At 40.7% G+C, this 12,721-nt stretch overlaps 1 protein-coding gene across 6 annotated transcripts in view; it reads right to left on the reverse strand.

Annotated features, from left to right (window-relative positions):
• ASPH (aspartate beta-hydroxylase) overlaps positions 1 to 12,721 on the reverse strand; it is a 121,626-nt gene that overhangs the window by 5,173 nt on the left and 103,732 nt on the right. For all 6 annotated transcript variants that reach the window (XM_075494718.1, XM_075494716.1, XM_075494717.1 and 3 more), the window contains 3 exons: positions 10,219 to 10,354; positions 9,271 to 9,362; positions 4,553 to 4,686 (listed from right to left, as the gene is read on the reverse strand). In XM_075494718.1, the coding sequence (XP_075350833.1) occupies positions 4,553 to 4,686; positions 9,271 to 9,362; positions 10,219 to 10,354 (362 nt within the window). The remainder of the gene's footprint in view (positions 1 to 4,552; positions 4,687 to 9,270; positions 9,363 to 10,218; positions 10,355 to 12,721) is intronic.

Genomic DNA, 12,721 nt, shown 5'->3' on the forward strand with positions numbered 1-12,721 from the left:
CATCATCTGAAAAATTAACAAAATTACCAGATTTAAAAGCAATGGCAAGAGGCAATGTAGAAGGGAGATACTAATTGTCAGAAGAATCTGTGTTCCTGTCAATTTTATGAAGGATAGAATCACAGAATAATTTAGGTTGCAAGAAACCTTGGAAGGGCATCTGGTCCATGCCTCTGCTCAGAACAAGACTTACTGCAAAGTTAGATCCAACTTTGAGGTTAGATGAAGTATCTCAGGTTCTTGACTGGTGGATTTTTGAGTGTCTACAACCAGGGATATTCCACCATCTCTTCCAGTGTTTCACTAACCTCATTGTGCAAATTTCCTTCTATCTGGATGGAATTTCCTTCACTGTCACTTGTGTCCATTACCTCTCATTCTATAACTGCACACCTCCGAAAAGAGTCTGGCACTGTCTTCTGCACAGTTCCCCCCTTAGTAGTTGAAGACAGTAACTAGGCTCCCCTTTAGCCATCTCTTTTTCAGACTCCAAACCAGCTCTCTGAGCCTCTCTTATTGTGTTGCATGCTCCAGCCTGCTAATCATCTTTTTCGTCCTCCACTAGGGTCCCTCTAGTTTATCAGTGAAGAGCCCCAAACTGGACACAGTACTCCAGAGGCAGTGTCTTGAGTGCAGAAGAGAGGGAAAAAATTGCTCCCCTCACACTGCTTCCCACACACTTACTAACAGAGTCCAGTACACAGCTAGCCTTCATCAAGACAAGAGCACTTTATGACTCCTGTTCAACTCGTCCCCTAGGACCCTTAAGTCTTTTTCTTCAAAGCTGCTTTCTATCCAGTCATCACCAGTCTGCACCGTTGCAAGGTGTTGATCTGTTATCAGTTGCAGGGCTTTGTATTTGCTTTGTTGAACTTCAAGAAGTTTCAGCTGGCACGCTTTTCCAGCTTGCCGAGATCTGGATTCATAATTTTGAACAGAGGTTTAATGCCTGGTTAAATGCAGTCCTGATGACCACTAGTGATAGTGTCACAACATGTCAAAAAGTCACTGTGGTAGTCATTTGTCACTGCCTCTCAAACCTCAATCTCACCTACCGCGTTTAGACACAGCAGCTGATTATATGTTAAATGTTTTGTCTGTTGTAAAGTCAGGCAGTGGCATGAGCAAAGCAAATTTATTTCGCATTGCAGCAGGACAAAAGCATGGACCTCTTAGGAGCTGAAGCAGTCCATGAGGATGGATGCCCTTAAAGGGAATTAGGAACTGTGAACAGTAGTGATGGTAAAGAAACAAAGATCTTGCCATCAAAGATGGAAATGCATTGCTTAGCTCATTCAACTGTGTTCATTGACAGAGAAAACAATTTTCTTTTTTCAAACACAGGGTGAAAATAAGATTTAGACTCCCAAGTCATCTCAGTATTTTAATTTTTAATTCAACAAAAGCAAAAATTAACCATCAAAATTTATGGGGTTGTGCTGCAACGTTCTGAAGAGAAATGGAAATTGAAATTGGATCATTTCAACTGAAATGATCATCTAAACGTATTTTAAGCAAGACTAGATAAACCAGAAAGCATAACAGTAAAAAATTCACACTGGCTTGCACACATACATCAGCCTTGAAGGCCCAGATAATGAGCCTTTTGCAGGTTTCAGCTATGATCATGTGTTTTTTCTGCTACCACGTCAGTTACCTGATAACAAAAATGTTTTATGTCATACAGACCCTGAGTCTCTGCTACTGCACTAAAGTTACATTGGTATTATTCAAGTCAATGGGAGTCAACCACTTGCAATGCTATAATGTGGTAAAAAAATCAAGCCGACTTTGGGTTTTTGGGGGGGGGGGGGCATGTGTGTGTGGAGGAGTTGTTTTTTGGGGGTTTGGGATATTTGTTTTTGTTTGGGGGGTATTTTGTTTTGGCTTTTTTTGTTGTTTGGGGGGGTTGTTGGGTTTTTGGGGGTTGGTTTTTGGGTCTTTTTCGGGGTTTTTATGTGGTTGGGGGTTTTTTTGTTTTTATTTTAATTAAATGAAGCCTGAAAAATCCTGCCCTGAATAGCCTGAAAGTGCAGCTCAGTTAAGGACAATAAAAAGTCCAAGCACCCAGATGAAGTAGCTTCAGAGGTTAAAATCCAGGATCTATCACTTGCATCATAATGGGATGGGCTGTTTTGCACAACAAAGAAAAAGTCGTAAAGTTGACAGAGCTATTAGCCCCTTTTGAATAGATTACAAACCCCACCATTAGCATGCAAATAAATATTTTCTAGAAGCCTTCATGGTGTGAGAATCACTTCACAGTGCGACCATAAGGACAATATTTTTCTGCTCTGGTGCTGAGCCACTTTGGGGTAGTTTCTATATCACCTGCATAGCTCGAGTGTCACCTGTTACAGCTGAGATCTTGGACTGGCTTCTGCATAAGGCTGTAATTCTGCACCTTCATTTCAAAACATGATTACCTTGTCTGACAGAGATGTTAGATTTTGATAACTAGATATTATTTACCCACCATTTTTGTGCATTGTACCCTACACTTTACAGAGCTGGGACTTCAAAATGGCCCAGTGCCATAAAATGACTATAGCTGTACTGAATAACAATGAGGTGCACCAGCTCCTACCAGCTGCAAAAAGACTTCTGCAAGTGAAGGAGTAAAACACAGTACTAGGCAGAGCTGAGTTGCCTGTCCATCGAAGGATGAGTTGCATCGTAACATTGCCCCTCTAAACACCCACACTGGTTGGCACAGAGGTAACCAAGCACAAAATTCTCGTTGTTTCTGTTCTCTGTCTCATACACGCAGCAGTGGGACAGGAGGCCAGAAAAGGCCTGACCTACGCTAACCTTCAGATTTGAGCCAGCTCTCCTATTTGAAACCACTAGTTTACCACTGCTCTGAACCACCAGGAGGGGAAGAACTGAAAATGCCCAGGGTAGGATTTCCTCCTGGCACCTCCCTTCCACGGTAGTTCACCCACCTTCCCTTTCATGGGACAAGGAGTGTGAAAAAAACCCTTTCATTGCCATCAGTAGACACACTTTCAATGTCTTCAGCGAAAATCCTGCATTTGATTCTAAAAGTAGAGCTCTCGCCAAAAGCAACTGAAGTTAACTCATTCCAGCACAGGCTGTAGTCAGCTCTTGAATGTTTCACATTTCACACGAGCAAGTCCGATGCGTAAGACTGAGCCAGGTTCAGGAGCCTGGACACTGGAGTGCTTGGTCTGCAGCACACCAGCAGCAACAGGCGTTTCTCCACTCTTGACCTTGAGGGAGTGTTGCTACCAAGGAGGAGGTTAAGTTCATTTTCCATACCACTATCTCTTCTGTTCGGGTTAAGGCAAAGAAGGGTGCCAGCTGTAAGAAAGGGTGGTGAGCTCTGGACACCTGCTCTCTTGGAAGCAGATCAAAACCACCACTTTGTTCACACAGGCCACTAAAGAGCCACCTAATGGTAATGCCTTTCAGTAATCACTGGTCTGAATTCACAATAATGTCCTAAAGTGAAAAGACTCCACATTTCCCCTGTTAGTCCTCTAAGCCCGTTGGCTACCTCTCCCTCCATCCAAATGTCTATCCTAAACTTATTTTGGATATTGGGTTTGGAGTGCTGGAAGCCAACATGTTCATTACTACCTAGATGTAGGTAGCGTAGATTGTAACGCTGATTGTAACAGATTATTAAATAAGCTACATGTTGGCAGACAAGACACAGAATCTTCCAAAAATATACATATAGATATTACGTATCATTAGAATTTCATATAAGTCTCAGAAAATTAAGTCTGTAAGCAAAAAGCAATATAGTTAATTCTACATTTTTCTGTCTGTGTTTAACAATATCATGCAAAAACCCATCACATTTTCTCACATTTCCCAGGGGAGCACATGCCCTGATTATAAATGTCTAAGCTATTGCATTTTACTTTGTTTTTTGCACCAAGCAAACAGAGACAAAACTGGTCTTCAAGTGAGCATAATTTTTCCCTAAAGGGTAAGATTTCTTACTTAAAATGCACTTTAAAGAAATTTGCTACCTGTGTAACTCATTGGGCCAAACACTTCATAGATGTCTTCATCTTCAAATCAACTTCAACTGGAATATGTTTAACTGAATTATTACAAATACCACCAACTAGGAAGGAGGCTTCTGTCAGAAATACGAGAGTATTCTGCCATGGTGGTGAAAACAGAGCTACCGCTTAGTCTTAGCTTTTGCTGAATAAGCAAGAATTCTAAGTCCCCCCCAAATCAAAACAAATAGAGGAACTCTGCTGGCAACTATATTAGACTGGCATTGTAAAAGTAAACACAGAGACTCTGTGGACTAAATCCACTGTTATTTCCATGTCATAGCAGAGAAGAGCAGTTTTGGCTCCAAAGATTCTTCTGGCATTGTTTGAGAACTGATATTTATATGTTTGTACCAAGAGTTAGGGTGCAAATTGCCTGTTCAATGAAATATATTATACCTCCTGATCAGCAAAATGCCCCATTATTTTTTTTTTTAATTACTTGCAGTCCCACCCCTTTTTCAGCCTTGAGGAAGGAAGACCACCCCCACCCCCAAAGCCCCCAACCATACCTGTTCTCTTGGGCACACCGAATTCTGCACCCTTCCTTAGGTATCACCAAGCCCAAATGCATCCTTAGCCGACAATTGGTGGGCCCTGTGTGGGGCCAGACATGAGTCCCCGGGTGCATGATAGAATATTTGATCTGCAAGAACAGAAAAGCAGGCCTTCAACGTTCAGCTTCACAACCATACTGCTAGGAGTTCAGGACTTCATTATGTCTCATCCTTGATGATGGGCCAAAAGTGCAACATCACCTTTTGTTAGAGCCTCAGCAACAATTGCACTTGCTCACGTCCTAAAGGTGTCCAGTACTACAAAAAACACGTCTTGTGGGGTGCGTGTGCATCCAGGCATATGCGTGGGTAAAAATGCATATATTTAATTTTGTTTAAAATAATCAGTATTCATATTTCAACCTGAAAATAATTATCTCCTATCTACAATCAGAAAAATACCTTTTTTCCTATGGAAACACTTAAAGACATTCTTATCATTTAAAAGACTGGACCACAGGAGACACAAGGGCTGTGTTAGCCAGGCTGACCAGCCCCTCTCAGATGACAAGTGGGTTGTGAAGGTCATTGTCAGCCTTGGCTGGAGCAACCATGAGATGGTGGAATTCAGGATCACGAGAGGAGGGAGAAAGGCAAAAAGTAGGATCACTACCCACAGCTTCAGGAGAGCAGACTTGGGCTTATTCAGGGATCTGCTGGGAGAAATCCCATGAGACACAGTGCTGGAGAGAAGAGGGTTCTAGAACAGCTAGTTGATTTTTAAGGATCACCTCGTCCAAGCTAAAGAATGGTTCATCCCCATGTGCAGGAAGCATAGAGACCCAAACAAAATTGAAACACAAAAAGGAAACATACAAGAGGTGGAAGCAGGTCTACCCAGGAAGACTGTAAGAGACGCTCTCTTAGCACACAGGGATGAGGTTAGGAAAGTCAAAGCTCTCCTGGTGTTGGATCTGGAGATGGAAGTGAGGGGCAACAAGAAAGGTTTCTACAGATACATCAGCAGTAAAAGGAAGTCTAGGGAAAACATGGGCTTGCTGCTAAATGTGGCAGGAGATGTGATGAAAAAGGACATGGAAAAGGCTAAGGTACTACATGCCTTCTTTGCCTCAATCTTTACTGGTATGAGTGACCTTCAGGAATCCCAGGTACTTGAGACCAGTGGAAAAGACTGGAGCAAAGAAGACTTACCCTCAGTGGAGGAGGATCAAATTAGGGAACATTTACACAAACTCAACAAACTGGTCCATGGGCCCTGATGGGATCCACCCGTAAGTGCTGAGGGAGCTGGATGATGTGAATCCACACTCAATAATCTTTGAAAGGTCATGGCAATCAGTAAAAGTCCTTGAGGACTGGAAGAAAGCAAATGTTGTTCCTATCTCCCAGGAGGAGGATCTGAGGAACTACAGATCAGCCAGCCTCACAGAATCACAGAATCACAGAATCATATAGGTTGGAAAAGACCTTTAAGATCATCGAGTCCAACCATAATCCTCGATCCCTGGGAAGGTGATGGAGCAAATAATCCTGGAAACCGTTTTCAAACACACAAATGAAAAGAAGGTGACTGGGAGCAGTCAGCATGGATTTACGAAGGGGAAATCATACTTAACCAGCTTTCTATGGTGAGGATGCCTAGCTTGGTGGTTGAGGGGTGATTAGTGGATGTTGTTTATCTCAACTTCAGTACCATTTTCAACACTGTCTGCCATAAACATCCTCATTGACAAACTGATGAAACAGAAACTAGGTAGGTTGATGGTGAGGTGGATTGAAAACTGGCAGTTCAGCCAGGCTCAAAGAGTTGTGATCAGAGACACAAAGTCCAGCTGGAGGCCACTCATCAGAGGTATACCCCAGGGCTCAATACTGGGTCCAACATAGCTTCACAAATGACTTCACAAATAGCTTCACAAATGACTCAGATGATGGTACAGACTGCATCCTTCTCAGCAACTTTGCAGATGATAGAAAATTGGAGAGGACATCTCGGTCCAGCTCTGTGCTACCTACTATGAGAGAGACATAGACATACTGGAGCAAGTCTAATGAAGGGCTATAAAGGTGATTAAGGGATTGGAGCTCCTGACATACAAGGGGAAGCTGAGAGAGCTGGGACTGCTCAGCCTAGAGAAGAGAAGGCTCAGGGGGATCTTATCAATGTATATAAATACCTGATGGGAGGAGTGAAGAAGACAGAGGCAGGCTCTTCTCAGTGGTATCCAGTGAAAGGCAAAGAAGCAATGGACACAGATTGAAATACAGGAAATTCCATTTAAACATAAAAAACTTTTTTACTGTACACTGGAACAGGTTGCCCAGAGAGGCTGTAGAGTCTCTGTCCTCAGAGGCATTCAAAACCTGACTGGACACAGTCCTGTGCAACCTGCTCTAGTTCATCATGCTTTGAGCAAGGGGTCAGACTAGGTAATCTCCAGAGGTCCCTTCTCACCTTCTCACCTCAACCCTTTTGTGATTCTACAGCAATGCAAGGAACAGGAAGTGTAAATAACACATGACAGCGGTGAGAAGTGTCTTCTCAACCGAGAAATCTGCACATCAGGCTGGGATAGGGTAACTTTGATAAATCTTAGGATTTAAGGTATTGCTTGCTCTCCAACTGTAACAAAATCAGCAGAAGACAGTGTGTGCCTAATGCCTTAGCCGTTCCCACCATATGAGGTTTCAGCTTACCAGCAGTTTCTTATGACAGCAAGTGATAAGCTTCAGTGGCTGTGGTGGACACAGATGCTCCAACCCACCACCTCTGCTACACTGAGATGTGTTAACTTGATTGCCTTGTCAGACCCTAATGCAATGCAAATAACTGGCTATGCAGGATAGTTACTAATATCCCAGAGAAACAATTTTTTTAATGCTAATATACCAGCACTGCGGAATGATTATTGTCATGTATGTTATCTGTCCACACAGATCAGTCTAGATATGTCTGTGAATTATATGTATGCGCTGTACTCAAGTATTATATATAAATAGTCCTGAACTACCAATGAGTTATACTATGGTTGTAATGTAAAACTCTGAAGAGTTAAGAAATTCCCAGAATTAAAACTACCTGTGCTACTTTTAGTTTACTGCTATTTTTAAGAATGATATAATTTTTAATAATACAATCACTTGCTATTGTTCTACACGGTCTCTCAGCAGCATTGAGTAGGTAGTTGATTATTTCACATTTCTTTTATCTTTGTCAATACACAAGGTGCCCAAAGCATCCAAACAGTCTATCTACCACAGAATTCCTAATTTCCTGATTGCATTTGTTCCCATTGCTTCCAAGTGCTTCAGTACGTGAATAGAGATTAGGTGATATTTTAAATTTAATTTACCAGTAAGAATCTGAGGCATGGCTAGCATAAGAACAAAAATTATCCTAGGCATCCCCTAATATTGGATGTAAAACTTAAGACTCCTAGACCACCATTTTTCAGATTATTTTACATTTTATATGTTCAAAACACATGACTACAGCTATAGCTGTGAATAAACAATGTTTCCGCAAACCATATCCTGGTGATAACACGTGGGGTGTCAAAAAATGCTGAACAAAATAGTAGCTCTCAAAGAGAATTTGTTCTCTGGGATAGATCCATTTTGGCTATGGATGCCACAGAAAGCAGTTTTCTTGCTGTTAGCCACACTGAACATGATGACCTCTCTTATCAGTTATATTCACTGCAACCAGCCTTTGCAACAAATCAGTGAAACAATAGCCTTGTTCATTCCCACAGCAGTAGCCATCTAGTGTGCTTCTGCACATCAAAAGCAACAGTCTGGTGAAAAAGCTGAACACCTACTCTCAAGGCTCTGAATTAGGATTATGCTAGCACTGTATTTTCCAACTTTTGCATCCTTAATTTTGCAACATGAAGGTTATTCTCATGTAGTCATTACAGATAAAATATGGTAACTTGGGAAAAAAAAAAAGAATAATGAAAAATTCTGTCCTATGGAATCACATGATATCTGTGTTGGGCCATTCATTCAGCTGCATGTGTATTGATCCACACCATATAGGTTTACTGCATGATTTAATGAGGCTAATTTGTAGCCGAGTAGTCATTGTAGACCAGGCACTGGAAACAAACTTTGTTGGCACACAAGGCCACAGCTCATGGATATAAAATTTCCTTCCTTTACCTTTAGGAAAGAAGCATGTGACAGCAGTACTACTGTTTGGCTTCCATGAGGTGATTCTCCTTCTGTCTAATGCAGCCAGGCTTGGGTAGATGGGTGAAGTTTATCACAGTGAGAATCTGGCTCACTGAATTAGTCTTGTAAAGTTAGGTTCAGACCAAAAAAAAAAAATCCAGGTTAGAAATGACCTAATCCAACCTCCTGCTCAAAGCAGGGTTAGCCATGAGTCAGACCAGGTCAATTAGGGCTGAGGTTTAGTAAGTCATTACTTATTGGTTGACCCATGGCAAATAACTGCTTACCTACCACGAGCTCCCAGGAATCACAAGGTAAAATGGCTCAACTAAAGAGTCCCTAGAAAGGCTTCAGCTAACATATTTCACCTTGTATTTGCTGAGGGCTAAAATTGGGCATATTTTTACTATTAACTTCATTGTGTGCTTGAGGCATCATTAAATATACTAAGGTCATGCATCCCTCTATACACATTCCTCAAAATCACCTGCTCCCAGCATTAGGAATTTGCAAAGATGAAGAAAATTGCCAGGTACCTGCCCTCTTCTGCAGCCAGTAGCTTCTGGGAATCTTTCCAATAAAGCGCATGTTTTCGGAACACTTTTACAAGCATTCTCATTTTTTCTTCCTAGTGAAAATAATGGAGAGAGCATTGGTAAGAGCAATGAATGAACATTTCCTTGGTTTCTGCTTTGCAGAAGAGCAACAAAGCTGTCAAAGAGCTGACACTGAAAGACAGGTAAATACTATTATTCTCATTTTACAGATTATGAAACAGAAGTATTAACACATTGTAATAGCAGAGCAGCCTGCAACATCTTTGCTTTTAAATTATTTGTGAAGAGAAGGCTTTCTACCATTTTTTAAACATGATTCTAAAAGCATAATCATTAATGAGGCTGCATAGAAAAAAGATGAAAAATCCCACCAACATCATACCATTTCAACACCAGATTATATTTTAATATAAGTTGCTTTTAATATTTTATTTTACAGTACTCTTTCATATGCAGAGTCATATAAGAATTTAAGGTCATTCTAATAGTTGGGCCTCCCACTGCAGAGCTCAGGGACAGGGCAGCAGGCTTATCAAGGCTCATATACTTTTGCTCATACCATTTCTGAATGATAGATCTCGCGTAGCTGACAACACAATATTGAGGATGCACCTTCTCCCACGTTCCTGTCTTCCCTCAGGCTGATCTGTACTATGCATTACCATGCAAAATGTTGGCAGCCTTGCCAGAAGAGGAGTGTTACCCTCCAGGGATTCTTAGAAGTGATTGGGGACAACATGGTTTAGAATAAAGGACTCTTGTTCACTGTCGCAGAGGTCCCAGACGCTATTTTATTAGCTCCCTTCTTCTGCAGATTCAGTGATTACAAAAACGGTTCTGGAAAAAACTGTGTTGCTACTCCTTATTACACTATATTAATCTGAGAAAGTGAAATTGGGGAAAGAGAAGAAATACAAAATGTTTTACCTTGTTGCCATAAGGTAAACTGGCTCCAGTCTCCTTTTTCTCGTAGATTCTCATCTTCAGGAAGGAAGAGGCTTCTTTTTTTGTCCATCACAGCAAGCCCCTCATCCCGAATGAGCTTCCAATTTTTTTCTAAGGACTGTGTAGAGAGCCATGTTACTGCACTGAGAACTCACTGCATTTGGCTTTAGTACTGTTTTTATTTTTTCCCTGCCACTATTAACTTTTTTTTAATTTCAAAGCACTAAAAAAAGCGTTCATCATCATTATCAAGTTTCTTTACATTCAATTCCCTTCTGATAGTTAAGCCAGGAAAAACAACTTTCACAGCATTCCTCAGATTCAATTACATTGGGATCATAAAATTTCAATAATCCTCAGCCTCTTTGCAGACTAGGCCTCATTCTGACTTGCTTTTTGAATAGCCTAAGGGCTCTTTAACAGATCATTTTGTATTGCAAACTAGCAAGAGTATTGATCTTCTTAAAGACAGCACACGTTACCTAGAAGCACTCCTGCGACTAGAAAACCACTCGCATAACCTGGAACTCCAGGCATCACGGTTCAAAGAGTACAAATGTAAACAGGCCACTTAAGTTGACAGTTATGATTTAAACCTTCAAAAAGGTTTGCAAAGGTTCACTTGCATACGCTGATGTTATTGAAAAAGATCAAATACGACTTGAAATGCCAGGTGATGATTTATGGACACAACCATTAAAAATGTGTAAGCTGCTTGTACTTCATACATACCAAAACCACAAGATTGTAGAATTAAAAATTCTGTTCTCTGCTACCTTAGGACATTATATTTGTAAAAAGCTGATAGATCAGAAAACCTTTTATTCTACCAATAAGTCATTTTAATGTTATAGCAATATAAATGAAAAACCCACAGCGTAACAATGGACCTGGATAAAAGTGCCTTCCATTTCCCAGCTGCTTACTTTACTCGCTAAACCTTATTTTGAGTGAATAGTTTTCATTTTTCCTTTGTGCTCTTGAACAAAGCATTTCTGGAAGACATTTTCAATCAATTTCATACTGAAAATAGGCTAAGGTGTGTTCCCACACTACCTCTTTATATGATGTGTAAAGCTGAGTAAAACTCAAAAATCCGTGAGAATAGGTGATATAACTGCTCCTTTTTAGCCTTAAAACTTCATATGGTTATTAGCCTTCCTCATTTAAATTAAACAGTTGCATTTTCCACTTGAGTTTTTTTCAATTAAAAGACAAGCTGATCACACAAAATAGGTTGTATGTTGATACATCATAAAAGGCTCAGCAAGCCATGGCTAGAACATGCTGTCTATAATATAGCGACTTTCTCCCACTAAAACATTTTTAGGTAGGCTAAGACCTATGAAAATTAGGATTGCAATTCTGTTATTACAGTACTCTCTTCTTCTTCCTAGCAAATTGTTTTCTGTCTCATCCATCAGTAAAGGGGAAGAGCACTTAGCATTTTTCCTGGTGCATTCACCTTATTCTCTCCCACTGATGGGTTTCCATAACACTTGTTTAACAGTTAACATTAAGTAGAAATGTTTCTTAGAATCTTTGGAAAACTGACTTTTCCAAAATGCAGAGTACAAAACAAGACTGAAAATTTCCACCTGATCAGAGATGAATATGGGAACAGTGCTGGTACTGATGCAGCGCTACCATATCTACAAAAGGAAATACCAGCTTGAGTACCTGATTTTGCACTGGCTGGAGAAAGGAAAGAAAAGAGTATCTTACATTTACACAGGCTTCAAATTAAAGAGATACAGATTAACAAAACTGGAAAACTTTAAAAGATATTACAAGTGCTTCTCTGTTTCTTCAAACTCCTCCTACTCCCTCATCTGAAAAAAGGTACGAGGGAGCATTCACCCATGCAGACAAGATGATGCATGAAGAGCACTGGTGGTCTAAGGAGCTGCAGGCAAGAGCTGCTTTGTCACCTCTAATCCTTCACAAGTGCCACAGGCTGAAAGTTAACCTCCAAAGGTGCGTGTTTGCCCTTGCCTTTTAAGACTCCTTCCCTAGCATGCTGGATATGAAGTGAATTGAATGCCTATCATTGATTTTGAACTAGCTCCTCATTGGTTTTAGACATAACTTGCGCTGAAATCAATGGCATCTCTATACTCCTGAAAACCTGGACCCCATCTATAAAAGACACTGACAGTGCTTTACTATGAGTTAATAGGCAACTCCTAGGTAGAAAGGAAGCAGAGAGTTACAGGAGTTCGAACACAGCTCAGCCTTGATCTCCCTGATTTTACAGACTCTTAGGCATACCTTGAATGGTAAGGACGCATAACACCATTAAAACATAATGACTAAGTCCAGGACTTGGACTTCCGGCTCTTGATCCAAGAGCTGGTATCTACAGAAAAAAGTTAAATATGCTTATGCTCCATAATATGTAGGGATTCAAGCCTCAGGTTAGAGCAACCCGTTCATATTATATTTGATGCAATATCCTGATTTCAAATGAAGAATCAGGTGGCAA

The sequence above is a fragment of the Mycteria americana genome, chromosome 2, assembly GCF_035582795.1.
Source record: "Mycteria americana isolate JAX WOST 10 ecotype Jacksonville Zoo and Gardens chromosome 2, USCA_MyAme_1.0, whole genome shotgun sequence".
Lineage (NCBI taxonomy): Eukaryota > Metazoa > Chordata > Aves > Ciconiiformes > Ciconiidae > Mycteria > Mycteria americana.